The sequence below is a fragment of the Onychomys torridus genome, chromosome 1 (assembly GCF_903995425.1).
Source record: "Onychomys torridus chromosome 1, mOncTor1.1, whole genome shotgun sequence".
Lineage (NCBI taxonomy): Eukaryota > Metazoa > Chordata > Mammalia > Rodentia > Cricetidae > Onychomys > Onychomys torridus.
The window spans coordinates 176,531,195-176,558,447 of record NC_050443.1 but is presented as its reverse complement, the minus strand read 5'-3'; the positions used below and the strand labels follow the sequence as shown (position 1 = coordinate 176,558,447).

Below are 27,253 nucleotides of genomic sequence, written 5' to 3'. Positions count from 1 at the left end.
AAAATCAAAAGAATTCACTGTGATGTCCAGCAGGGAGGGAAGGGTAGGGGTGGGGAGGAATGTGCTATTTCCTCCACTTTATTTTTTATGTTATTTATTGTGCAGTGCTGGGGATTGGGAACCAGGTCTGCAGCCTCACTATTCTTCAGCTTTCAGCTGAATAACAGGAGATCCTCAGAGAGCCGTGATCAAGTGTAATGCTGATCTGTTTACGCAGCAGCAAACATAACAGCACACTCCCCAGCTAGGCTCATCGATGGAGCTGATTCCAACTCTCTGCGGTTGATTCCACTTGTCAGCATCTCTTTAACGGCTCAGGGTGATTAGGGCAGGTGAAGCAGCCAAGAGCAGATTTAGGACGAAAAGTCAGGGACTGCAGAGAGCTGGTCCCCTTCTGTGATGTTCTTGAACCGTGGCATCCCTCTGCACTTTGAATGGTGTCTGGCGAATGCTTGGCTCATGTGTGTGAATGGAGGCTAGAGAAGCCACTTCTAGGCTTCTCAGTGCTAATGTTCCAGCTGGCCACTGACAGAATAAGCGTGACCCAGCCCCAGGGAGGCTGCAAGGTGGCAGGGGTAGAGTGGGTGAAGCATGTTATAGAAAAGACAACGCAGAAGCTGGCGGGGACTTAGCCATGATTTACAGACGGAGGCATTTCAAGCTATCAATAGTAAAGCCCTGAGTCACAGATGTAGGAATGTCACAGCTGCTCGAGCTCTGATACTTTTACTCACCAGAAAGCCAGCAGTCAAGACCTGCCCAAGATGACGATGAAGAAACCGGTGTTTCTCTTCCTCCTCCCCAGCCCCACCGGTTTAGTTCAGGCATCCGTGGCACCCTCTGAGTCAAAGCTGCGGCAGGTTGGTCGGCTCCATTCCTTTCTGTTCCCCTGGCTCTCTTAGACCCAACACGTTAAAATATTTGCAGTAAATACAGTCTAATACTGGCTGTGCATTCTGGTTCGGAAAGATGTGTTGGCTGGCCATCTGCTCGTCTCCCTGAGTGGTGCAACGTCTGGCTTGTCTCTTGCTTATCGCGTCTCTCCCACATGTATACAATGGGCGTGCAAGACACATGGAGCTGGAGCTGGCAGATAGGTGCTTGGAGCAGGTGGGCTGTAGCTCTGTGAACCAGGAAGTCCTCTGCTGGCAGACCTGCCAGTGACCTGATAGGTCACCAAGCCCAAGCCAGGCACTGCCCTCCACACTGTGCCACCCTCCCTGCAAGTCAAGTTAGGCCAGTCCTGGCTGTAGTAGTAGCAGCCAGCACTGCCCCTGAATTGTGGCTAGGGTTCCTCCTCACGATGTACAGCCACACAGTTTAAGAGGAAAATGCTGAAGAAACAGACGAAGGTAGAAGCTAGGATCTTCCCCAGCAGGATAAGTCAGATTTTAATTTTGATCCGGGATAAGGAACTGAATCCTGAAAGGCCCTCAGATAGAGTTTTCTCTCTCGGTCTCACACCCCTCTTCCTTTCTCCTGCCCCCAATTCAGAAGAAAAAAAAAAGTGGGTGTGTGTAATCAAATGGCATTATTCTTTTTTTTTTTTTTTTTTTTTAGAGGAAAATGAACTTGGAGGAGCCTCGGCATTATTTTTCTATTAAGGCCAATTTTACTTAGTTTGCCTGAAAGAGGCTGTAATCAGGATTGAAAGCAGCTGTCATAGGAAACTAACAAGCTAACAATTGACGAGTTTACTTATGGGAACAGTCCCTGGCTGTGTGTGTGGCTTGGCCTCCCTCCTCCTTCGGCAATCATTTATCAGACCCTGGGAGAGGAGCCAGGGCTCCGGAGCATTTTCTCGGGCGTCAGGAATGCAAGGTGGTGTCAGTGACCGGAGATCAACACTGGAATTTTGCATTTGCTACCGCAGCAGCTGGAGCGAGTGGTTTCATCCAGACGACAGCGTCCGGGAGCAGGGCGCGGCCGTCGTGCGGGCGGGCGTGGGAGCCGCGGCGGGGGCGGGACTTCGCTAGGCTGCCCCGGACTTCGCGAGTGGGTGCCGGGGGCGTCTCCTCTCAGCCTCAGCAGCCGCCGATGGTCTGCTGGCACGCCTAGAGTTCATTCCTGTTGCCCTCGGCCAAGGACCCCGTTGCCATGGTGAAAGAGAAAGGTAATTATAAATATCGATCACTGTGCATGCTTGAAGAAGTTGCAATGGCCCCGCGGCGCTGGGGCACCTTATGAGCCATGATCAATCGAAATCCGGGCAGACATGTTCGGGGCGAGAATCTCTGTAGGACAAAGTCTGGGTTTCCGCGGAACCAAGCTTCCGAATCTCAGCCCATCGCAGGAGTATTGCACAACTGAGCTCAGCTCAGGGTGCGCAAAGCTTTTGATTAATTGCCAATGGATTTGTGATGTGGGGTTGAGAGTTGCCTTCCACCTCCCACCCAGGCCTCCGTTCTCTTTGCTCCATCCTCCATCAATGAGTTCATTAAGGTTATTCACGAAGGGTCCTTATACCTGGGTGGGGCTGTGGGCGGACAAGCCCAAGCTTAGCTAGTGTGGCTGAGAGGTTGGAAGGGGTTCAGGATTAGCTTAAATTATTCCTCCCAACACCTTGCTAAAGAATGCTCCAAGCAGTTACACAAGAAGAATGTGAAAAGAGGAGGGTGGGCGTGGCCTGCACAGGTGTGTATTGTTTACCTACTAGGCGTGGCCCGGAGATTAAGATAAGCCTTTTAAAATTGGATTCTATTTAACTGATTTGTTTGGAAAATGCAAAAGAACACAACAATAGCTTGCTTTTAGTCATTCAAATACTATATGATCCAGCTAGTATTTTAAAAGTAAAATGTAACAGGAACAAAGACGGGAAAGGGGGAAGCCCATGACCACGGATCTCTCAACGTCCATTTTCAATGGTGGGCGTTTGTCTTTTTAGACCGCTCTAGAGTGGAACTGGGTTCACAAGTGAGAAGTGACCTTATCAGAGCTGCCAGAGGATCTTCTGTAGGACCATTCAGTGACCATTTTCCTAACATGATTTTTTTCCTCTTGACAATATGTTTTAGAGATTGTCAGCAAACGATAGTCTGTTGTAAAGGATCGGTTCGGTGTTCGGCTGTCTGGAAGGCGTGTAACTGTCATGGTTTCTTGTGTGGGACATTTTTTCCACCACCAACACTGCCCTTCAGCCTATTTTGCACCGCCTCAATGACTTCTCTATGTCTACTTTATAGGTGTGAGATAAAGTGCTGAACTCGGGTTTGGCTATTCTGAGGGGGTGGGCTGAGCTGTATCGTGCCTGTTGGTGTTGAGGCTGCACGCCCAGACCAAGGGTCTGTTCTGTTCATCTGCACTCCTAAGGTTCACCTAATTTTGCTCTGATCTTTCTGTGAATAAATGGTGAAGTGATTTGGTATGAAGGAAAACGCTTCTGGTGGTGTCTCCTTTATTTGAGGACCTCTGGTGCAAAATCCAGACATTGGCATTTGATAGACTCTGGGGCATCTTCCATGTACCTTCCACCTAACTAGAAAAACATGACCCAGATCTCTGTTGCTAATGGATTTGTGTCCCAATGTGAGTAATTTATTTCCGAGTGGTGGAGTTTTCAAAAGCCCCTGGTCCACTCTGTTCCTGTGGGGCTTGTAGCCGCCCAGACCTCTGGTATAGATCACAGGTCAGGGGTTTTCAAATAGCATCTTTCCTAAGCCTCACTTAGATTACCTATGTCCATGCTTGGGCACTTTCTAGTTGGAACAGTCTGGGCAGGCTCCCAGGAGACCACATGCTAGTGTTATCTTAGTGCTCAGCCACTGATTAGAGGCTGTTCTTTTTTTATTTTGAGGTCTATGTCAGTCCATGCTGCTGGTTCCCTGCTCTGACTACACTGGTTTCAGCCAACAACAGGGAAAAGTGGGATTTCTATGGGTGGTTACAGAGAGCTTCATGGAGAGACTGGAACTTCCTTAGTTTGTAAAGTGAAATGGGCCCTGGGAGAGTGTGGTCTAGGCGTTCATCCTGGAAATGAGCAAGCTAGGGATCAGAAAGGCTAAGGAAGTGGTTCAAGGTCACACAGCTAATAATTGTACTATATGACATGGTGTCCAGTGTGAACATCTGTGGCATCTGCTGCTGGGACCAAGAGCTTCCCAGCAGCAGCACCACCTCCATCTTTTAACATTTCAGCCCCTAGTTCAGCATCTGCCCCCTGTCGATGCTCTGGCAGAGGTTGGTGACTTTTCAGAGCTGCCAGGAGACCTGTGCCTTTTGCATTTGGAATGTTAACAATACCCCATTCTTCTTGCTCTGCCCTGACCCCCTGAAGCTGATGAAGACCCCCTAGCAAGCTCGGGTCACTGTGGTGTCCATGCCAAGGAGCAAGGCAGGCCTCTGGCTCCCTGCTGTGCTCACTCCAGTGTCTAAGCAGCTTTCACATCATTTCCTCAGTCTCTGCTGGGGGTTGACAAGGCTGGAGACCAGGCCTCTACTCAGCCAGCATGGCCAGCCTGTGCAGAGCCTGCCGGTGCAGACCATCTGCAGCTCACATCCTTTGACCATTGTTATCTTTGTTCTCCTGACCAGACGCCCATTCTCTGGAACTTGCAGACACTAATCGATTCTGGAATCTTGATGAAATGGTTGTTTGCCCCGATGTGTTCAAGGACACCTCATCCTTGCTGCATCGTCTAAGAGGCTCCAAAAGGGTTTTGTGGGTTTATCAGTCAATATCTGTCTTTCTGGAGACAACATACACTCACCATCTACACCCCAGGGACACACTATACTCCTTTAAAAGCTGTAACTGGCTAACTGACATGTGTTCTGGCACAGTTTCTAAATGAATCTTTTTCTTTTTGTAAGTTTATTTGTGTATTTGCTTGAGGAAAAAAATAAGTAAATCTCAGAGATAAAGTTACAGACATATCTCATTTAAATAATAAAGGATGATTGTGGCTTGGAAACTGTGTGGCAGTGTGGAAAAAGTAAGAGTTTAGATGCAAAAGTGGCATATTATGGTTAATGGAGTTTTAGATTTGGGCTCCTACTTTTTTTGTTTGTTTGTTTTGTTTCCTGTAAGAACAGAGGTCTCAATATTCATTCTCCTATGAGGGCGGGGGATGTCTACTCTCTACCTGACAGTTCAGAGTGGGGAGAGTGTGCACATTTCTCTCTCTCTCTCTCTCTCTCTCTCTCTCTCTCTCTCTCTCTCTCTCACACACACACACACACACACACACACACACACACACACACACACACACGCATGCATGCACGCAAACACAGAGCAAATGATGTCTCTGCGGCACATCTCTTGACTGCCTTCCTTATCATTCAGTCGGCTCCTTCTTTGTGGCTCTGTCCTGTGTTGTGAGGTGTTTAGCAGCACTCCGGCCTCTCTCCTACTAGGCACTGGTGGCTTTTACCTTTCACTTGTGACAGTTGAAAATGTGTCCAGACATTGCTAGATGTTTCCCAGGGGTGGGGGTGGGATAGTGATGGGGTGGAGGGGCGACAAAATTAGTCCAGTTGGGAGCAGTGGGACTCTGGGATCCCTTGGGCACAGGTTTCTTTCAGGTTTAACTAAAAGGAGTCTCTCCAACACACAGGGAGAGAGATAGACTCCTTACAGGAAGGCAGCTGAACCAGCACCACAGGGAGCTTTGGCACAGACAAGTGTTCCTGATAAGGTGGGGAGGGGGCGATGGCTCTATCTCCTGGCTCATTTCAGTTGCTGAAAATGGACTAGGTTCACAGAAGCTGTTGTGGCTACAGAAGTGCCCCAGCTCTGTTCTTCCTTTGCTCCCTTAACACTCACCAAATCCACTCCTCCCGGAAACTCCTCCACACCCACCCAGGCACCATACCCAGCCTGCACTTCTGGGTTAGGAAGGTCCCCGTGTACTCAGGGGACACGATGGCTCCCTTGTCTCTTGGCCATCTGCCTTTGAAGTGAAGTCAGGCTCACACGTGACTGATAGTGGAAGAAACATCTAAACTGAAGCTTGGCTTCACAGCATTCTGATCAGCCATCTTAGAGCCGATGGTAAGACTGGGGATATTTAGATATGTGATAAATCACAATGGAAATAAAAGGGTAGGCTTGGAAGAAGCACCCGTGTAAGAACAGATGGAACCTGGTCAGAGATACGATGGGTGGGATGAGGGCTGGATAAGCCAGTCTTTCTGGGAGTGCCTCCCAGAACAGTACGCACTTGGTCGCTTAAACAACAGGAAGAGTCATTGTCTCAGTTCTGGAAAATGCAAGTCCACCGTCAAGAATTCTGCAGAGCTGTTACTTTTTGTTTGTTTGTTTGTTTGTTTTCTCTGAGTGGGTCCCCAAGGAAGACTGCATCACCCTGGATTTCTGATGCTCTGCCGGCCCTTTTTGTCATCTTTTTGCTTGTAGACTCATCATAACATCTCTGTCCCCAAACCCGCGTCGTTCACACTGTGCATTCTCTCTTCATAGTTCCCACTTTCTATAGGGGCACTAATGAAAGAGGAGGACCCAAGTAGTGACCTTTTAATTTGACTGCCTAAGTCAAAAGCCCATCTCTAAATAAAAGCCTAAGGTGTTGAGAGTTTGTCATGAATTTGCGGGGACTGGAGGTTGCATGTGACCCGTCACCCTCAGCCACTCACTTAGGTTAGGTCTGGAGAGGGCTCAGGAGGGGTTGGAGGAGAAGGGACAGATGAGGTAACAGGAGTGGGGTAGGAAAGATAGGAGAGAAGTTCATTTTAATAAGCCTTGAACCAGTATCAGGGCTAAGGCACTCGGGTATGATTAGAAAAGTGTGGCCCAAGTGGTCCTTCCTGTGTGGGATGCTGAGCTCTCACAGCTTACAAATCCAAGCGTGCCCAGTGACACTGTGGCAGATATTGTATCTGCAAAGTTCCCACTGGGAGAACTCCATAATTATGTTACCAAACACCACCACCACAATATCTCAGCATGTGTAAGTTCGTGATGCTGTGTTGGGTAGCATCCATAGCTATCCTGGGGTGCTGCACTCTTCAAGGTTTTAGAAGTGGCTCCTTCATTCCTTTGGGGGCACCTTAGATCTTAGGTGTCCATGAAAAGCTGACACTATACCTTGCTGGTCGTAGCTACTGTGTCCAGCATCCTCCAGGGCCTGACACATCTAAAAGCCACTGCTCTGCTCCCAGGAGCCCCTGAGGTGTACTGTGTCTCTGATGTGACCTTCAGACTGGCATCAGAATAATCCTCTTAGTCGTTCCATTCCCAGCTGAAAATCTTAAATAAATGACAAGGTGAAGTTCAAGGTTCCCTGCTGGTCCTTCAGGCTTCTCCCCACAACCTTAAAGAGAGCTTCCTCCCAAACCCCATCTAAACCAACAGCCTTCTGAATCCATCTTGTTTGACTTCATCTGTAATGCTATCATTAAATCTTGATTGAATGTGTGTAAATGAAACCTTTTCACATTCTGCCTTTAGTCTTTCAGAGTGTCCCCACTCAACAGATGGGGGGAAGGAGGTCATGGGGGTGGGAACATGTGGGAGAGAATGCTTAGCTAGAAAAGAGAAGATCAGAGTTTTCCCCCATCTGACTCCCAAACCAGGGCTCAGCACCCTTCCCCTTCCCTATTTACAGTCTTATGTGAGGGGTTGTACCCCTCCAACCTTGACCATGCTGCACCCAGGAGAAATTCAAGTGCCCTCTTTCTTTATGTTATCAGAAACTTAAGTTCTGTTGCCTTATGGAGCTTCTTGGAGGCCCATCCCTCCTGTGAATTCTTCCCAAATGACTCGTCAGACCTAAGTCAACAACAGAGAAACTAGACATTTGTCACCTATGTGACAGGGCACTCACTGTGTTCTCCTCAAGCATGGGTTGACCTCATAGATGAACTTGTGAAACAGCCTGGAGAGTTGGGAAGGGTTCCTGTCTGGGGTGGTAGCTGCTTTTCCTTTAGATCCATTCCCCCCCCACACACACCCAAGCAGACACTACCCACCCAGGGAACACACTGCCCAATGCCGCTCAAACCCTCTGTCGCCTCCTGAGATGTCTCAGAACTGTGGCTCTTTCAGTGTTCTGTAAAGATTCCACATGTGCCTGATGACCACATGGTCATCTTTCAAGGCCCTCTCTCTCAGTTAAGGACTCTTGCAGTTCAGGATTGAGTGTTCAACCTTTCCTGTGGTGGAGCTGATGTCCATGGCCCTACCCCTATCCTGTTCCTATGTTTTTCATCTTGATATGAAGCCTAGGCTAGTCTCAAACTCATAATCCTCCCGCCTCAGTCTCCTGAGTGCTGAGATTATAGGGGTGCATCATCCTTTCTCTTAGCCCCAAGGTTTTTAAGGGAACACCAGGCTGTTTCCTAAGGAAGGTCTAAAGGGAAGTTGCTGATTAAAGGAGACACCACAGGCTAGCTACCAGGGGTTCACAATCAATCGTCTCATCAAGGACTTGTTCACGGAACTCAGTTGTGAGCTTTTCATCTAGGGAAAGCTCTGGTTTTTGACATCACATTCCACTCAAGACAGAAAAAAAAAATGCAAGTGTGAACTGCTCTTACTATTTTACAAACGAAGGTGTTACTCATACCAGTGTGACTCTGACAGCCCTGTCTTCACTCCAGAAGGGCTGTCTGCAAGGTGTGGCTCCCGAGGCCGAGGGAAAGAAGGTCACATTGAAAACAAACCCGTAACAGGTGCACGCCCTATGCACCAACTCATCAAGGATAATAATAATCTAGAAAAATAATACATCCCAGCCAAACACATGTGCATACATCTGAGAGAAGGGGTGTGCTGCCGGAGTTTCTCCAAAGCTCCTGAAAGCAGTATTTGATGAAGTCAAGACTCCTCAGAGAGTGGACTTCTGTGCTAAGGCTTGGCCCACCCTATCTTTAGCTGCTCCTAAGCTTTGGGAAGCAGCTCTTTTCCTACACCTGGTAAAGTAACAAGGAAGGATGAACAAACTGTGTTGTGTTGCCAAAATCCTCATTACAGGTCAATGAACGAGGCTGGGGAGATGGCTCAGTCAGTAAGGACATGAATTCAATCCCAAGCATCCTTGTGAACCAAAACCAGGCATTGTGGCACACTTATGATTCCAGAAACAAGTAGTTTCCTGGGGCTTCTTTGGTAAGCCATGCTAGCCTATCTGGCAAGTTTTGGGCCATTGAGAGAACTTTTCTTCTTTCTTTTTTATTTTTTGAGATAGGGTTTCTCTGTGTAGCCCTGGCTGTCCTGGATCTCATTTTGTAGATCAAACTGGCCTCTAACTCATGGAAATCTGCCTGCCTCTGCCTCCCGAGTGCTGGGATTAAAGGCACTTACCACCACACCAGCATGAGAAAACTTTTCTTGAAAAAAGCAAAACTAAAGAAAAGAAAAAAAAAGAAAAAATCCACAAGATGTATGGTGCCTGAGTGCGATCCAAGGTTATCTTCCGGCCTACACAAATATACACTTGATCATGTGCATACACAGAACAGCAAGGTGGGTTTTCCAACTTCTTACAGAAACAACCTGCTCCAGGTCCTCACCCTACGGTGGGGCATGACTTTGATTTTCTCCATGCCACAGTCACAGCCCAGTGTAGCCTGATAAAGAAGAACTCATGACAGTGTCAAAGTCAAAACACTGGCATTTTTCAAGGCCAGTATTAAAAAGCCAGAGAAATTTCCAGAAGTTTCACTGGTCACTGAGTGGTATGGGAACTCTTCCATCGTGGTTGAGCCTGGTCTGGGTACATAGCAGCTGAAAGTGGCCCCGCTTCCTATTTCATTGTGTGCTGAGCTGAGAGTGACTCAGACCCAGAGGTATGTTTATCCCACACTGGCAGGAGCTGTGAATTCAAGGGCAAATTTTGCTAGCAGTGGGGAGAGTGAATATTTGTGTGCTTGACCTCTTTTCTCTGAAACATATTTTTGTGTACATGATTCATGCTGTTATGGTACTGATGTGGTTAATATTGTTATTGGTCCAATGTGTCCCAAGGGCACCAGGAGTGAGTCTGGGTTCCACCATAATCAACCAAACTGACTTGTTTGAGTAACGTGGGTTTATCAAGGAAGATGCTGGCTTAAAAAAAATACTTCAGGGAAATCATGGTCTAGGGCAATGGTGCTCAACCCCCCAGCATCTCCTGGAGAGATTGTTAAATTCAGATTTCTGGGTCCCTGACTCCAGAGTTTATGATTCCCAAGATTTGGAGTAGACCCTGACCCTGTTCAGGTAATCTTGGTGGTCCTGGTCCTTGGACTACACTTTGACTTCATGTAAGTGGTCCATTTTCTGTGGGTAGAATAATCGGTCCTGCAGATGGCTCCCTGTTTTCATATCACCACTGTCTCCATTTCTCCTGCAAACCTTATCTTGCTCACAATGACCAGGTGACAAAGAGAAAGTAACAGACATCTTGCTGGCCCGAGGCCCTGCTGTGTGGAGTGAAACTGTTACGTAATGGAACCAGCCTTCTGTGACATCCTTGCAGCCAAGAAACCGCTGTGGTTGCCTGATCCTGGGTGCGCACAGGGTGGGAGGAAGTTACATGGTGGTCTTGTGAGGAGGGATGGAGCTCATTGTGGCTGCAGGAAGGTGGCATTATTTGAGGTCAGGAGAGAGGTGTGTACAGATATACACGTGTTGTTCGCTGGGTATCATTCATAGCTTTCAACGTTGGGGATGGGGCTTCCTGCGTTGGAGCTCTGTGGAACTCTTGGGTACATTAGGTCTCTGGCTCCCCAAGTCTACAGTTCCCTCTTAGTCTCTGGGGAACTGAAATACATGATTTTTCAAGTGTAGGCTGTTTCATTCATTACCACTAAACCCTGTCTACGGCCAATGCGTCTGTGTCCTTTCTCTTTCCTTCCTTTCTGTCACTGCTCAGGAGTTAAAACATGAGACGGGAGAAGTTTAAGAAGAATTAAGAGCAGTAGATAGATACCAAAGATAGCAGGGCTATTCCTCACTGCAGTGTCTGATGGGAAATGGGAAAGAGGGTTAAGAGCCCTCCAGAAAAAATAGCAGGGGCTTTGAGTCTCCAGGCGCTGGGAGCAGAGTCCCACAAATGGTACATGTGTTAGATAGGTGTCTCCTACTCATAGGACCCTAGCTAAGTAGACAGTAAGGGGTCAAGAGTATTGGGACTGATGGTGTAAAGAGGGTCTGCTGGGCCGTGGTGCTGAGCATGCACCCCTCTGCTCCTGCTCATCTGGAAGACCCAGCCCAAGCTTGGAGGGAATTCCAGGAGTGGCCTTGACCAATCAGTTTTATCGAGGTCTGTTTTCTGTGCGATAGTTTGTGGCTAAACCTTTTGCTTATTGTTTATTTTTGGTTTTGAAAGAGGATCTCATGTAGCCCAGGCTGGTCTCAATTTTGCAATGTAGCTGGCTGAAGGATGATCTTGAACTCCAATCCTCCTGCCTCAACCTCCCAAGTGCGATATTACCATTGTGTGCCACCACACCCAACTGTGGTTAGCATGAAACCTCTGAGAGGCTCTTACCTTCAGTAGATTGATGTTAGTGTTAGGAGAAGTGCTGCTAAGAATGTGATTACAGAGGACAGAAGGTGGATGAGAGAAGGATGTAGACAGTGTTCAGGGACCCATAGGAAGAAAGAGTCACTGTTATGAAGGAAGTGAAAAAGGCTTCATGTGACAGGGAGCATTGAAGACGAGCCTTTCAGGGTTTGTATACACCTCTTAATATCAGGGATAGATGGGTTGGTGGTTGGTTCAGTTTGATCCACAGCACTGTGTCTACTCCACAGTAATCACCCATTGAATATTGAATGATCAGTAAAGTGAATGAATTCTGTGTATGGTGGAGGAGATGGTTAGATTTGTTTGGGAAATGATATTTCCAAACCCTATGTGAGAAAAGTGATCTAGATATAGAAGCAAATAAAATATAGACTTGACCAGAGAGTACTCGCTTTCTGTCAAGGAGCTCATATATAAGTTATTGTGATACAGTGTGAACTGTATTCACCTGAGAACTATTAAACCAATATATGTTGGCAGGGCAGAGAGTGGTTAACTCTATTAGGTAGTTATGGCTGACTGGGCTTTGAAGAATGAACAGCGGTGAAGCCTTGGCTAAAGGATTATTGAGAAACTCTTTATCAAATTAATGAGATAGAATCTGTAAAGTGTAGGCCCCTAGATGGAGAAACAGAGCTGGATGAGTGTGGCAGGGTTTACTGTTCCCCACAAATACAGGAAGGCTTTGTGAGTCATGCTAGATTGGAGGAGGATGAGAAAGGGCCATAGGTTTATACAGAGCCTCTGAGAACCAGACAGGTGACTTAACAGAGTAGAGACAGGCACATCGGAGAGTGTGACCCTCTCTGGAGAGAACAGACTACCACTCTATCCATCCGTACCCATAGTGGACCATAGTTTGACCTGTTTTCAAAAGCATATTTAAAAAATGGACATTCTTGTGTAGGCTTGCCGTATGTTTAGATGCTAGCACATAATTTGACTGTCTCTACAAATTAATTATGCAGTCCAAGCAGAAAGAGCCCCATGGGCAGAACTCTGGCACAGGACCTCCAGGTTCAACAATGGGCCTCACCAGCACTCACAGGAAAAGGCAGACACTGATGCCTACCCGTGTCTGGAGTCAAATCCCTACCCTACGAGACTTTAGGGCAGGCCCCATGCCCAGGAGTAGTTGACTAGCACTAGTGAACTCAATGGTAGTTTAGTAGACCTCTGTCTCATTTGCTTGGTTAGACATTTTTTTTTTTTTATTGATCTTTTGCTTTTATATTTTGGTTTCCATTTTTTTGTGTTTTTGTAGGTTTCTTTTTGGGTGCTTCTTGGTTTTTGTCGTTTGTTATTTAATAGAAAGAGGAAGAAAGGGCATAGAGTTGGGTAGGTGGGAGGTGGGGAGGATCTGGGAGAAGTTGGGAGGTGAGATAACACTATTTTTTTTTTTTTTATGAAACAAATTTTAATTAAAAAATGAGGGCTGGAGAGATGGCTCAGCCGTTAAAGGCTAGGCTCACAACCCAAAATATGAAAAATGAATAAAATGGGGCTGGAGAGATGGCTCAACGGTTAAGAGCACTGGCTGCTCTTCCAGAGGACCTGGGTTCAATTCCCAGCAACCACATGGTGGCTCAAAACTGTAACTCCAGTTCCAAGGGTTCTGACTGCCTCACACAGACATAAATGTAGTCAAAATACCAATTTACATAAAATTAAAAACAAATAAAATGATAAAAGTTATTACTGATTAAAAAAAAAAAACTTGTAAGGCATCCAAGCCTTCTTTCTCTGTTTTAGATATGCTGATCATGACTCACACAACTGACTTTGCTTCCCAAAGGATCAAGCCCAGAGTCTGGCATCCAGTTGATTGGGACACGTACACCATGTGACATTTTTCTATTATTTTTTTGTTGTGGTTGTCATTGTTTTAAAACACATGTGGCCCAGGCTGCCCAAAAGCCTCATTATGAACTAAGGATGATTTTGAACTTCTGATTTTCCTGTCTCCACCTCTTGAATTAGGATTACAGGTGTGCACTGCCACACCGAGTTTATGGGGCAATAGCAACTGAACCCAGGGTGTTAGGCATACATGCTAGGTAAGCACTTTACAGCCTGAAAACTGAGCCCACCAAGTAAGTTTTATTGAATGAAAACCAAGTACGGTTCTTCTGTGGACAAGCATGTCTCCACCCTGGGTGTTCCTGTTTTAGAGCTACTAGGTACATTTCTATTAAATCTATGACTTTTCACTTGGAACTATTAAAGTCTCAGCAAGACTTCTAATGTATCACTGTCCTGATTAGGGCATGGCTCCTCAGTTAAGCACAGTATCACCCAGCCATGGCTCTGCTCTTCACTTCCTCGTCTAGCACTCATGTTTTTGACATATCAAGGTTTTTCTGGGAGCTTTGGAGAGAGTGCTCCTCTTCCCTCAGGAATGTCTGAGAGAGATGAGGTCCTAGCAAGACCTCCCATGCAGCAGGAAAGGCTTGGCCATTCCTTGGGGGTCAGGGCATATCTGTCATCACTCCTGTCTTAACTGAGGAAGCACTCCTGTGACATACAACAGGATTGAAATGGAACTGGAACTTTTGCAGCCTGAGCCCAAGAGTGGCTTCTTATCATTGGAGGGAGCCATGTCCAGGGAATGGCCCACCCATTTCCTCCATGTCTGTACTTTGTCTCAAGGAAAGCAAGGCTTGTCATCCTGAGCATGCCAAGATGCCACAGGCCCACAGTAGTTGGTTCACTGTGGCCAACAAGTCCTACTGTTCACTGATAGGACTCCTGGATGACTTTTACCTGTTGGGCTCTTGGTGCCTGCATCCTTCAGGTAGCATTTTGATGACTCTAGTCATCTCTATGTGCTGGGGAAAAACATAGTGTTTGATTTGGGGACATGTCAACTTTATGGGAATGGTGGCTCAGATGGGAGCTGACAGCCATGTGGGTCAGGAAAGTTTATGTTGTTTCAAGATACAACCCCTTGAGTTTTCAAACCTCTAAATACATGAGTTTTATAAGCACCTGATCACCTATCCACAACACTTGTTGTGTTAGCACCTGATCACCTATCCACACACACTGTTGTGTTAGCACCTATCACCTATCCACACATCCTGTTGTGTTAACACCTGATCACCTATCCACACACACTGTTGTGTTAGCACCTATCACCTACCCACACATCCTGTTGTGTTAACACCTGATCACCTATCCACACACACTATTGTGTTAGCACCTATCACCTACCCACACATCCTGTGAGTTAACACCTGATCACCTATCCACACACACTGTTGTGTTAGCACCTATCACCTATCCACACATCCTGTTGTGTTAACACCTGATCACCTATCCACACACACTATTGTGTTAGCACCTATCACCTACCCACACATCCTGTTGAGTTAACACCTGATCACCTATCCACACACACTGTTGTGTTAGCACCTATCACCTACCCACACATCCTGTTGTGTTAACACCTGATCACCTATCCACACATACTGTTGTATTGGCACCTATAGCTGGAAGGTTTCTCCAGCCCAGTCCTGTGGTCCTGCAGCCACTTATAAAATAATCATTCAGAGGCTTATATTAATTAATAACTGCTTGGCCATTAGCTCAAGCGTATTAGTGACTAGCTCTTACACTTAAATTAACCCAGAATTCTTATCTATGTTGAGCCATGTGGCTTGGCCCTACGTTGGGTGCCACATGTAAGACAAATTGCTAAACAGGCTTATTAATTAAAAAAACCCAGAGCTAGATATTGGGGCTAAAACCAAGAGATCAGAAAAGCAGAAAGAAGCCAGCCATGTTCTCACCACTTGGAGATCCTTAGCCATAGAGACCTACTTCCTGTCTACCCATGCCTATATGCCTTTCTGTTCTATCATCTCATTTCCTCTCTCTGTCTAGCTACATCACTTCTTCCCTGCCCAGCTCTGTCTCTTCCTGTCTGTCTGTACAGACCTCCAGACCTTTATGGTTAATACTAGGATTAAAAGTATGTACCACCATGCCTGGCTCTGTCCTCTGTGTGGCTTTGAATTCACAGATATCCGTCTGGATCTCTGCTTCCCAAGTGATAGAATTAAAGGCATGTGCTACCATTGCCTGACTTCTATGTTTACTATAGAGGCTGGCTTTTTCCTCTGATCCTCAGATAAACTTTATTGGGGTATACAAATAAAATATCACCACAAGCACCCAGTCACCTATTCACACATCCTATTGTGTTTTATCTCCGGCCAACCTTTGGTAGCTGATGCCAGTGTTGGTATTCTTCCAAGAAAGTTTGTGTTGGTGAAAACTCCCACATGAGGCATAGCCTGGGTCTGGCAACTCTCTTTCAAATTCTTATAGCTAGCTTCTTTACAGGCTCCTTCCTAAGGGGTAGTGGGGATAAGATGAGGACACTTTTTGGGAGGGGTTGTGTTGATGGAAAAGGTTTTGGAGTTTGGGTGGTTCCTGTCCATGTGTGTGCAGTGGCTCCTTCTCATTGCCGTGCAAGTGTGGACGAGAAGACACTAAGGGTCCTAACAAACCTGACGCTTTGTTTGAAGTCTGCGGAGGCAGTGAGCAGCAGCCTGGGACTGAGCAGAGGGAAGCATGACTATGTATGGGAGAAGGATTTCTTTCTCCACTCATGACTATGTTTCAAATCAGATAGTGGTGGAAGCTGGGGAGATGGCTCGGCTGGTAAAGCACTCTCCTTGCAAACACAAGGACCCAAGTTCCATCCCCAGACTCTACCTAAAATAAAAGCTAGGTATGGTAGAACACTTCCTGAGGGCTCCCTGCCAAGCCAGCCTGGCTGACCTGGCACATTCCATACCTGTGAGAGACCCTGATACTAAAGAGCTATAGATGATGCCTGAGGGATGACACCCAAGATTATCCTTTGGATTCCACACACGGTGCACTCAAGAGTATGTGCACACACAGACTCTCTCTCTCTCAATCTCTCTCTCTCTCTCTCTTTCTCTCTCTCTCTCTCTCTCTCTCTCACACACACACACACACACACACAGACACACACAGACACACACATACACAGAGCATAGTGGTGATCACTGCAGAACTCTGCAAATATACAAGGACGATCAAATTGCACACTTTAATGGATGATATGATAGCCAAGTTCATCTCACCAGAAGGATTAAAACCAGAACTGCTGCCTCTGCACTATGGCAGGCTGATGGTGACTCAGAGCTGGGAGATCCTTGGGTGACATGGACACTCCAAAGAAAAATCGGGCACCAGTCCCTGGAAGTCAGATGCCAATAGAACCCGGCATTCAACATAACTGGTTTGAGGTAGTGTGTATGGACATTCTGTGACCAAGGGCCTTAAACTATGACACAAGATTTTCCCACACTGAAGCACATGGAGATAGATGTGGCCTCTGCTTCTGTCTCTTCTGTCAGGAAAGTCTCTGCCACTGGCATCCATTCCACTCACAGGCTGTCCCAACTGACAAGGTAAGACTCAGCTCCTTGTACAGAGGCGGAAACAGAGGCTGAGAGACAAAAAGCGGCCCGTTCAGTCATAGTCTCAAGAGGAGCAGAGCTAGGAATGGCGCCAACCCATCTAACCCGGGGCAGCCACCTCCCAGCCCTCTCCACATTTCTGTGTTGTAGCCCAGGGGCTCCCACTTCATTTGCGGTGTGAACTGATGCTCTGTAGTGGGGACCATACTGTTCACTCATTACACCCCTCATCTCAAGATTCAAATGAGGACCTTAGCTTCTAGTTCTTTACACCAGTGTTTGTCCAGGAGACAACCACTTCCCTTCCATGGGAGCAGAGATGAACCCTCTCAGTGTGAAATAAGAAAATGAAGCAGTCACAGGGGTTAATGCTGTCTGTCACCTGGATGAATAGAATGCCTTGCAAGGTGGCAGGTGTGGATTATGTGTGTTTGCCTTTGCTTGCAAAGGCCACACCCTGCAAAGTTATGTCATACTGAAAGCCTGCCGAGGTTGAACTTCAGGTCTGGGAGGAGCCGGGAGTGAGAGCAGTTTTAGAAACTGCAGCTTGCCTGGCGCAGCAGTGGGCAGCTGTAAACACGGGCTTATGCTTTCGTCTCCCTGTGTGGGTGTAGACACTCGAGGCACTGGGAGAGCGCGTTTGAATGTCTGTTCCCAGAGAAGGAGAGGGAAAGCCCTTTTGGGAAAGGGTTCAAATGCCTCTACTACCGCTTACAAATACAAGCCTCTCTCTGTTGTCTGCTGGCAATGTGACCTTGGGACAGTGGTACACAGGTAAATGTTTAACATCAGCTTTCCAACGGGCATAGAGGAAGACAGCAATTTGTAAAGTGTGTCAATTTCCATGCTCTAGACACCTCCACCTTAGCAACCTTTAAGCTACCGAGTAAGGCCAGTGGCTGCATAGCAAGATGTCCTGGAGTCTCCACTGCTGGAGCAAATCACAGCCTCTGGAAGCTGTTTCCCTGTGGGCAGGACAGGGCTGCTGAAGTATAGGTAGTTGTGATTTTGGGCAACTCTTACATAGTGTGACGTGCTGTACAGACACTGACCATCCCACAAGCGTGTCTGGAACTCGTAGTTAGCTGGTTAATGACTCCAAGTGTGTGTTAGAATATAAGGAGAAGCAGTCAAAAAGCCAAGACAAGACAGTTGGGGGGCTCTCTGTGGCTTTGACAGGTGGGTTTGTTCTGAGCAGTCCACACTTTAGACCTTCACATTTTCTTGTTTAACCCCTCTAAGGGGCCTGGGTTTGGAATTAAGGGGTGGGAGGCCATGGTGGAATTCTCAGCCGAGGTGCTGCTCAACCATGACCCTCTCTCTTGACTCATATTCCCGCAGATGGCTCAAATGACATAGAAGTCCCTTCCCATCTCACAATCAGTGTGGTCCTGGCTCTGTCCCCGTCCATGAAGATGTAGTGATCTGCCATGAGGATTTGATTTGATCCAGTTCTAAGAGGAATTTCTGATACAGAGACCATTTGAGGTCTCCAGGTGGCCTTAAAAGTTCTATAAAATTCCAGAAGGGGTTTTTGTCATATTTCAGACCTTCCTGCCTCTCTAGGTCCCTGGCTGTCCCTTGTGGCTTTCAGCTGACACAGGCTTTGGTGCCAGTCTACTGCCCCCAGGAGGGAATGTTCTCTGCATAGTCTCAACTGCCACTCTGGGGCCCGCTGTTGATTCCTCCGTGCTGTCTTAGGGAGGCTGAGGTACTTGGCAGAAAAAGGAAGGGCTGGACTCAGGCCCCTCAGTTTCCAGAGCAGAGTCCATCCTGATCCTGCCAGAGACCCTTGGGACTTGTCCATTCTGACTGTACTGTAAGGTAAAATTCCAACAGCCAGCGGTCAAAGGAGAGTGTTGGCAATCAGGGTGTCCGGGAAGTCACTCTTTGAAGGCTCCACTGATGTCAGATTCTTTCTGAGACCCACCTTGTACAGAAGGCCAATGGAGCCCAGAGAACAAACATGTGACGTGAGTCACCTGAGGAAATTGGCTGGCTGTATGATGGTAATCTCCGGGCCTCCTCACCTTGAGGGGAATCAGATTAACTGGATTTGAGCCTGGGTTGTTTCTGTCATCAGGAGCCCAGCAGAGGGCTGAGCAGGTTGCTACAGAAAAGGCAAATTGGGGATGGGGACACTTCCTAGTAGAAAGCCACAAGTGGAGCACTAGACAAGGACGGAGCCGCCTCTGGGACTGTGCCGAGTAACAACCCTGATTACCAGACTCAGGAGGTATCAGAAAATGAGGTCGTGGAGGCCAATTCAAGGGAAGGCTCGCTTTGGACCTGTAATGACAGGGTAACCTTGTGCATAGCTTCTGGTAACCACCACTTGCCACAGCAGGAAATGAGCTGCAAGTAAACTGCAAATTAAGCACACTGTGCATTCATTAACTGCTTGCATTTCTCGTTTCCTGTGCTGCTCTAGCACAAAGAAAGGGAGTGGGAGGTGGGAGAGCGCAACTCTAGGGTGTGTGCTCAGAAGGTGGCAGAAGCCAGGAAAGCCGTCTGGGGTCTGGGTAACGAAGCAGTGGCTCCAACACAGACTCCCAAGGGAATAGGAGTCCTGTCTTCAAAAAGTGTGTGTGTGTGTGTGTGTGTGTGTGTGTGTGTGTGTGTGTGTGTGTGATGATCCCTCTTGTGCCCATGAGGCAGGGTCTCTCACGGAGTCTGGAGGTCACTGTTCATGCTAGACTAGCTGGCCAGGAAGCTCCAGTGATCTCTGTTCCTTACAGTCCTCGATTATTAGGTACAAGCATGGCCATGCCAGGCTTTTTGTGTGGGTGCTGAGGATCTGAACTCAGGTCCTCATCCTTGTGCAGCTGGGATTCCTACCCACTGAGCCATCCTCACCATGCCAAGCCTCCTCTCGTGATTGCCATCCAGGCTGCTTGACCTGAGACATTCGAATCCTGGCCTCTGGGGGCTCGGGAGTATCCTGGGGTGGTGGGCATCGCCTCCTGGCTGTCTTGCCTTTACTGCTCCATCTTTCCACATAGATAATGGAGCAGTTCTTAGTCTGAAGAGCTCTCCACCATTGCTTACTTATGACTTTTATTTACTAGCAGGCGCCCCTTTCCAGTGCAGCGGGGTGTTCTCTCTTCTGCTAATCAGGATCTAGAGAGCCTTGCTGCGCCAGCTCCATTTCCTTCTCTGCTGGATAAGATTTTCCTGTGGAAAGCCCAGTCCTCCCATAGTTCCCAAGTGTGTACTTTGGAATAGACCGGGTTAGATGTGTGATCCTGCACAAGGTGTTCAACTCTTCTTGCCTGGGGTTCCTTCCCTACAAAACAAAAACAGGAAACTGTATCCCATAAGGCATCTGTGGGGAAGGTTTGTCTGTGATTGGCATACCAGGAGAGTATGCCTGGAGCATAGTAAGTGTTCAGAAAATGTCACCTGTAATAGTGATTTACTAGTGTTCGTGTGTGTGTGTGTGTGTGTGTGTGTGTGTGTGTGTGTGCGCGCGCGCGCGCGCGAGTTCACGTGTGGGGGTACATGTGTGTGCAAATGTGTGGAGCACAAAGGGCATCTTTAGTTGTCATATCTTCCTTGGACACTGTCCCACCTTATTTTTGAGATGAGGTTTCTGATTTTTACCTGGAATTCACAGTTTGGCAGGCTCCAGGGATCCTCCTGGCCCCACCCATCCAGCGCTGGATTATAAATCTAAGCTGCCATATTTTTCCCCCATGCTCTCTCCCTGAGGGTTCTGGGAACTGGACTTAGCTCCTAATGCTTTCCCCCATCATAGTATTTCCTGAGTTATTTCTTTGCCAGAAGTTCGGAACCTTGCGACTTCACATGAGAGATGCCCTGGTCATGGTATTGAGTAGTAACCCTGGATTCCCTGACCCGGAACCAAACAGAGAAGCACAGAGGAGAGAACTCAGCTGGTCTTACATTTGACATCAGAAATACTCACATACTATGTGGGAACTGACGATAGAGCTTTAGGCTGTGTGGGGATAGGGAACTGACCATGGAGCCTTAGGATGTGTGGGGATAGGATTGATGCATCTTGAAGCAAACACAGAAGAAGAGCAAGCCGGTGCTTGGTGGTTTCTTGGTTAGGGTTTCTATTGCTGAGATAAAACACCATGATCAAAATCAACTTGGGGAGGAAAGGGTTAACTTGATCTTACACTTCCCAGTAGTACTCTATCACTAAGATAAATCGAGGCAGGAACTGAATTAGAGACCACAGAGAAATGCTGCTTATGTGCTTGTTCTACATGGCTTGTTTAGCTTGCTTTCTTACATACCCCAGGACCATCTGCCTTGGGTGAGGGCAGAGGGGACGGCACCATCCACAGTGAGCTGGGCAGTACTTCACAGACTTGCCTACAGGTCAATCTCAGGGGTATTTTCCCAATTAGAATTCCCTCGTCCCAGATATGCCTAGGTTTGTATCAAGTTGACAAAAACAACCAAGACAGTGGTGGTGCGTACTCAATATTTGGAATTATGTAAATAAAAGGAAATTTATGCTGCCAGTAACACTGAAAAGAGTTTTTAAATGGACTTGGAGGCCTGATGAAATAGCTCAGTTGGTAAAGGGCTTGTCTTGCAAGCATGAAGACCTGAGACCAGTCTCCAGATCCAGTGTTGAGAAGAAAAGAAAGGAAAAGCCAGGTGTGGCGACTAGGGGAGCAGCTAAAGTTGGATCCCTGGGACTTGGTGGCTTACACATCCTGTACGGTGTGTGCCAGGCTTGGGGAGAGACCCTGTTACAAAGAACAGCAGCAGCAAAGGTAGACAGAGCCTCAGGAGTGACCTGAAGTTGTCTTCCACATGTACACATCCACATGTGCACCTGCACATACCATACGCACATCTGGATACATACAAATGAAATGGAGAAGCCATTAGGAGGCTGGACTTGTGTGTCCTTCTAGCTGTGAGTCCAGCTGCCACCAGGGATGTGAGCTGTTTGCCTCACTTCTTGATTGCCAGCAGTTAGAACAAATGGCCGCATGTGCCCAGACATCAAGAGGTTTCAGACTCCTGTTTGATGAGCATTTTACTACTCCTTAAGGTCTGTGGGTCACATGACCCCAGCCATACATACCTGTCCTTAACTCTCTTAGCAGTCTCCTCACAAAGGAGTCTTCACTGGGAGTACTTGCCCCTTGCCCCCTGAATTCACATTCTGAACCAACACGTCTCAGATTGCAGTTCCTAAGACCCCCAATATAGTGCCCCCCTTTTTTTGTTTTTCAGTTTCTGAGCTGGAATTTTGGGGAAAGGAGACCTCTGACCCATTCATGCCATCTCAGAAGCTCAGAGCTGTGTCAGACCCGGGGTGGTCCTGGACTGGACCTTGTCAGTCAGGGTGGATTTGGAGGGTGGCGCAAACAGGGACCATTTAAGCAGGGTGTGCAGAGTAAGCGGAGGCCTTGGGAGTAACGCTATGGTGGGGTCAGGCAGTGGCCCTGAAGGCCCCTCCAGAGAGACTTGGGTGTTAGCGCTCTATCTCTGAAGACTATCTGAGCTCAAAGCTCCTCAGCTGACCTCACACCATTTTAGAAATCCCAAATGTTAGTGTTACTGGTGTCTCTACAGAGAGCCTTGAACTTGATATGTTGTGACCTGGAGAGCTACTGGAGGTTTTTCTGTAGTTGTTTTGTTTTTGTTCTTTTATATGCTTTACTTTAAAACATTTTTTTTTAGAATACAGAAATTGAGATATAATGTAGCAAGCCCCATGCCTGACATATAGTTTCCCTCATTACTAATATATAAGTATAATTTCATTTGTTATAATAAGCCAGGCAATATTCCTACCATCCTTAACTAAGGCCAATGTTCCTCATTGTTTTTAATTTTATTTTTAAAATTATAATTACATCTCATCCTCCTTCTTTCCCTCCCTCCAACCCCTCTCTAATTCTTGGTCTCTTTTTTTCTTTAATTGTCGTGTTTTCATATACACATATAAATACAACCTGCTCAGTCCATGTAGTGTTATTTATATGTATGATTTCAGGGCTGACCACTTGGTATTGGATAACCAATCAGAGTGCCCATGCCTGGGAGACTGTCTTCTCCAGTGTCAGCATCCCTAGTACCTGCAGTTCTTTGTCTAGGAGAGGGGCCCCATGAAAGTCCCCTTCATGTCAGTGTGTCTATTGGAGTTCTTGTTAGGCAGCCATGTTGTTGTGGGATCATGGGAAAAGCTTTCCTGTCTCGTTTGGACACAATCTCCATTTCTGGTCCTCTGGCCCTTACAGTCTTCCACCCCCACTTATATACCATTCCCCGACCAGTTGTGAGATTTTTTAATGGTCTCCATCTGTGGCAAAGAGAAGTTTCTTTGATGGGGACGAGAGTTACACTTCTCAGTATCAAGGGTCCATCAGAGCATTGTACTATATTTAGCCGCCATATCTCCTTGGGTTCCTCTTGGCTGTGGTAGTTCACAGACTTTCTTAATTTTTAATGACATTGATCATTTTGAAGAATGCTGGGTAGAGCTCTCTCTCTCTCTCTCTCTCTCTCTCTCTCTCTCTCTCTCTCCTGATTTTTCTGAGGATTTCAGTAAGATTATGGGTTTTTTTGGTTTCAGAAAGAACACAGTGGTAGTGAGTTTCCATCCCGTCATTTCAAAGGTCCATTCCAGCACCACCTGCCACTGTACTCACTGACCTCGGCCCTGCCTGAGGCAGGACTGTTAGATGTCTCCATTGTGCATCTATTCCTTTCCTCGGCCTTTCCACACTGTTCCCCATGGGAGGAAAGAGCAGCCCACCACGGTTAAAGAGCCGTGTTCTGCCTCTTTGAGCAGGCGGTTCTCACGGGTCGCTTTGGGAAAGATGGAGATCTGTGATCAGGAAGCTTCCAGCAACCTGAGAAAGGGGTGCGGGGCCTGGACTTGGTTTTCAGCAGAGAATGAGAAGTTGACAGCGTTCAGAATTTAGTGGGAGGTAGAGAAAGTGACATCAGCATCTGTACCTTGATTTATTGCCAGCTGTGATTTGTCTGTGTCACCCCAGTGAGTCATCTTGTCCTGAGTCTTCCATTGCCTCTTGGTAAAAGTCAGTTGTTGGATCCTGCTTTTTCTTCCCCAAAAGCTCCGAGAGTAAAATGAGTTAGGACAGGTATGATGAGTACTTGAAAGCCATCAAGCGCCACATTGTATCAAAGGCTGGGGGTGGCTGTGACGCGGGTGTTTCTGAGCATTTCAGGTGACCCAGAGCACAGGTATGCCTGGGTGCTTATTGTCTGTCTCACACAGGTGCCATGTTCCCTGCTCTGGAGTTTCCATCTCGCATGTTCCTCCACAGTTTCATGTCTGTCTCCCAGAGGGATGGGTGGAGCATGGGCAAGATGAGACTGGTTCTGGATTTGATTGAAGGGTGCAGGATGGGCTGTAATGGACTCTGCCTAAGACTCCAGAGTTTGCTGGAATCTCCTCAGTGGCTGGCATCCTAATCTCATTCCTGCCCTGGAGTTTCAGAGGTGTGGTCAGGCCACTTTATTTACTGTGAACCCACGGCCCCTTGGGTCTAGCTTGTAGTAGGTAGTGTTGTCAGAGGGGCCAAAGCCTCTCCAAACTTGATATGATACTTCTCCATTTGCCAATAAGATGATCACAGCTTCTGCACACACACACTCCCCACCTCCCATCCCCTCACACTGCTTCAGCTCTCCCCACACCCATCCCAGGGTAAATCATTGACCACTAGAAACAGTGGGAAGAGTTGGGAAGCCTGGGGCACAGGGCAAATCAGCCTTAAGCAGAATGTGAGCTTTTACTTCTCAGTTTCCCCTGTCAGTAGAAGAAGCAGAGACCACCCAGACTCTAATGGAATCATGGGAGTGGAAATTAGCAAAAGAGCCAGGAGTGGTCTCAGTGAGTCCAGCACTGAGGTATCCTGCAGGCAGGTCAGCTTGGCACAGTTCAGCATACACTGGAGCAAACACCTCCATTCACTTGGTAATAACCAAACCTCCAAGGACAGCCACATAACAGGGACTCTTTGTTCACCTTGTAAAAGGAGGGAGGTTCTTTTGTGTATACTGATTTAGTGAGGATAAAATACATGATAAGAAATCCCAATTCTTCCCCAGTGAGTGATTCTGGGGTGTGTGTGTGTGTGTGTGTGTGTGTGTGTGTGTGTGTGTGTGTGTGTGTTTGCATGCACCCACAAGTGAGCTTAGGCTGGCAGTTGAAGGAAAGGCAGATAAATGGTCTGGTCTGGTCTGCCTATATCTGGTTGAAGGTGAAAGTTCTCTCCAGGTACAGAAGACTTTAGGTGTAATACATCATTCTAAAAGGAAATGCTTGCAGAATGCAAATGTTGGTCTCTGCTTTGACCTCAGGGACAGTTGCCAGCATTTGAGCTGGCTTTTTTGTTCACATACACAGAAGAGCCAAGAGTGGTAGATACCTTCCTTCTCTCCTTGTGAGTCAGCCTGGCTGGCTGGCTGGCTTGCTTAGCAATATGAAATCAAGAGTCAGAAGTCCCAGGATTTCTCAGGCAGAAACTCACTCTCCATTTAAGGGATGTCCTGTGTTGTCACATTATTTCTGGAGAGGATGGTCCCCGGTTGTGCGCACACCTGTAGGATACACTGCAGAGGGTGGTCTTGAGAGGTATGCTGTAAATCCTAACTCTTTCTTTTAGCAGGCCTACTCAATGATAAGAATGCTAACATTCAGGGCATGATGGTTCAGTGGTTAGGACCCACACTTGTCTTTCAGAGGACCTGAGTTTGGGTTCCCAGTACCTGTATAGGGCATCCCACAACCACCTGTAACTCCAGCTCCACGGGACCCATTGCTCTCTTCTGGTTTCCATAGATACTGCATTCGTAAGCACAAACCCCCACACAAACACACATAATTAAAAATAAAAGTAAAAACATTTCTTAGAAAAGAATGCTGAAGTTCTTCATCTGGGGTGTGTGTAAGAATTGCCTGAGGGATTTACTAGAAAGAGATTCTTGACCACTGGGCAATGTTGGGGGACTGCATTTTTAAAATTATTTACTTTTGTTTGTTGTTTCTCTTAGTTTTTTGGGATGAGGACTCATCATGTTGTTCAGGCTAGCCTGGAACTCCTGATCTCCCCACATCAGCCTTTCTAGGACTGGATTCAAGGCATATAACAGCATGCCTGGTTGTTGTTATTTTTTAATCAGTACATAGTGATTGTATGTGCTTACAGAGCACAGTGTGACATTTTAATACTAGTGGGTATATGTTGTATGATCAGGTTGTGGTATTTAGCATATCTGTCACCAGGGACACTTACCATTCCTTTGCACTGCTGACTTGAAACATTCAGTTACTGCCAACCATAGTTCTTCTGATCTGCCCTAACATATTGGGAGCCATTCCTCATGCCCGACAGCACTCCTGAAGTGTTAACCAGCTCCTCTCCATCCCTCCCTCACCCACATCATTCCCAGGCTCTGGTAACCATGACTCCATTGTCCACCTCCATGAGGTCAACGTATAGATCTGAGAACGTGTGGCATGTGTCTTTCTAAGCCTGGCTTTGATCTCATAATGTCCTCCTGTTCCATCCATGTTGCTGTAAGAGGCTAAATTCCATTCTTCTTATGGGTAAATAATATTGCATTGTGTGAATAGATGTGCCATGTTTTCTTTACCCATTTCTCGGCCCTTGGCAGATTGCTTGTCAACCCATTTTCATTTCCTTTGGGTATCAATATTTGGATTGTTGACTGGAACCTCCGTAGTAGTTCCATAACACTATATTAATTTACATTATGACCAACTGTGTCTGGGAGCTCACTTTTCCAGGAGACAGCACCCCCAGCATTTGTTATTTTTTAAAAAATCTTTTGTATGATAGCATTTGGGGATGAGATAACATTTGCCTTTCTAAATACATGGCACAAGGATTTCTAATTCAAGGGATACATAATTGCTTTGTTGATAACCAGGGTCCTGGGCTCACCTAGAGACAACTTTTCCACATACACTATCAGTGTTCTCTCTGAAAGCCAAACTGTTAGTTATTTGGCGCTCTTACCCTTCGAGGAAATGTCCTGAATCACGACAAATCCACAGAAGAGTTTTTATTAAGATAGGAGAGAAAGAGACAGACGTGAACAGGACTGTGGGAAACACACATGGTCAAGAGGGAAAGGAGAGGCCGGTGCAAAATGGCGCTGGCTTATAAAGGGTGGGCTGCGTGTGCGTACAGGAACTCATGTGGCTACTCCACGCATGCATGTAGATCACATGGCTGTGCCTGTGCAACCACGCAAAGCCACGGGATCCTAGTCATGCGAGATGTTTTGATCCGGAAATGGCTATTTTGAACCCGAAATAACTAGGCA

At 47.0% G+C, this 27,253-nt stretch overlaps 1 protein-coding gene across 11 annotated transcripts in view; it reads left to right on the top strand.

Annotated features, from left to right (window-relative positions):
• The window catches only part of Ablim1 (actin binding LIM protein 1), a 291,354-nt gene that overhangs the window by 129,382 nt on the left and 134,719 nt on the right, over positions 1–27,253 (top strand). For 3 of the 11 annotated variants that reach the window (XM_036173663.1, XM_036173675.1, XM_036173652.1), the window contains exon 1: positions 1,796–2,113. The exons of 2 other annotated variants lie outside the window; for them this stretch is intronic. In XM_036173663.1, the coding sequence (XP_036029556.1) occupies positions 2,098–2,113 (16 nt within the window). In that variant the 5' untranslated portion in view covers positions 1,796–2,097. Of the gene's footprint in view, positions 1–1,795; positions 2,114–27,253 lie in introns of those variants that run through there. 6 more of the 11 variants (XM_036173644.1, XM_036173633.1, XM_036173648.1 and 3 more) reach the window with 3 other exon arrangements.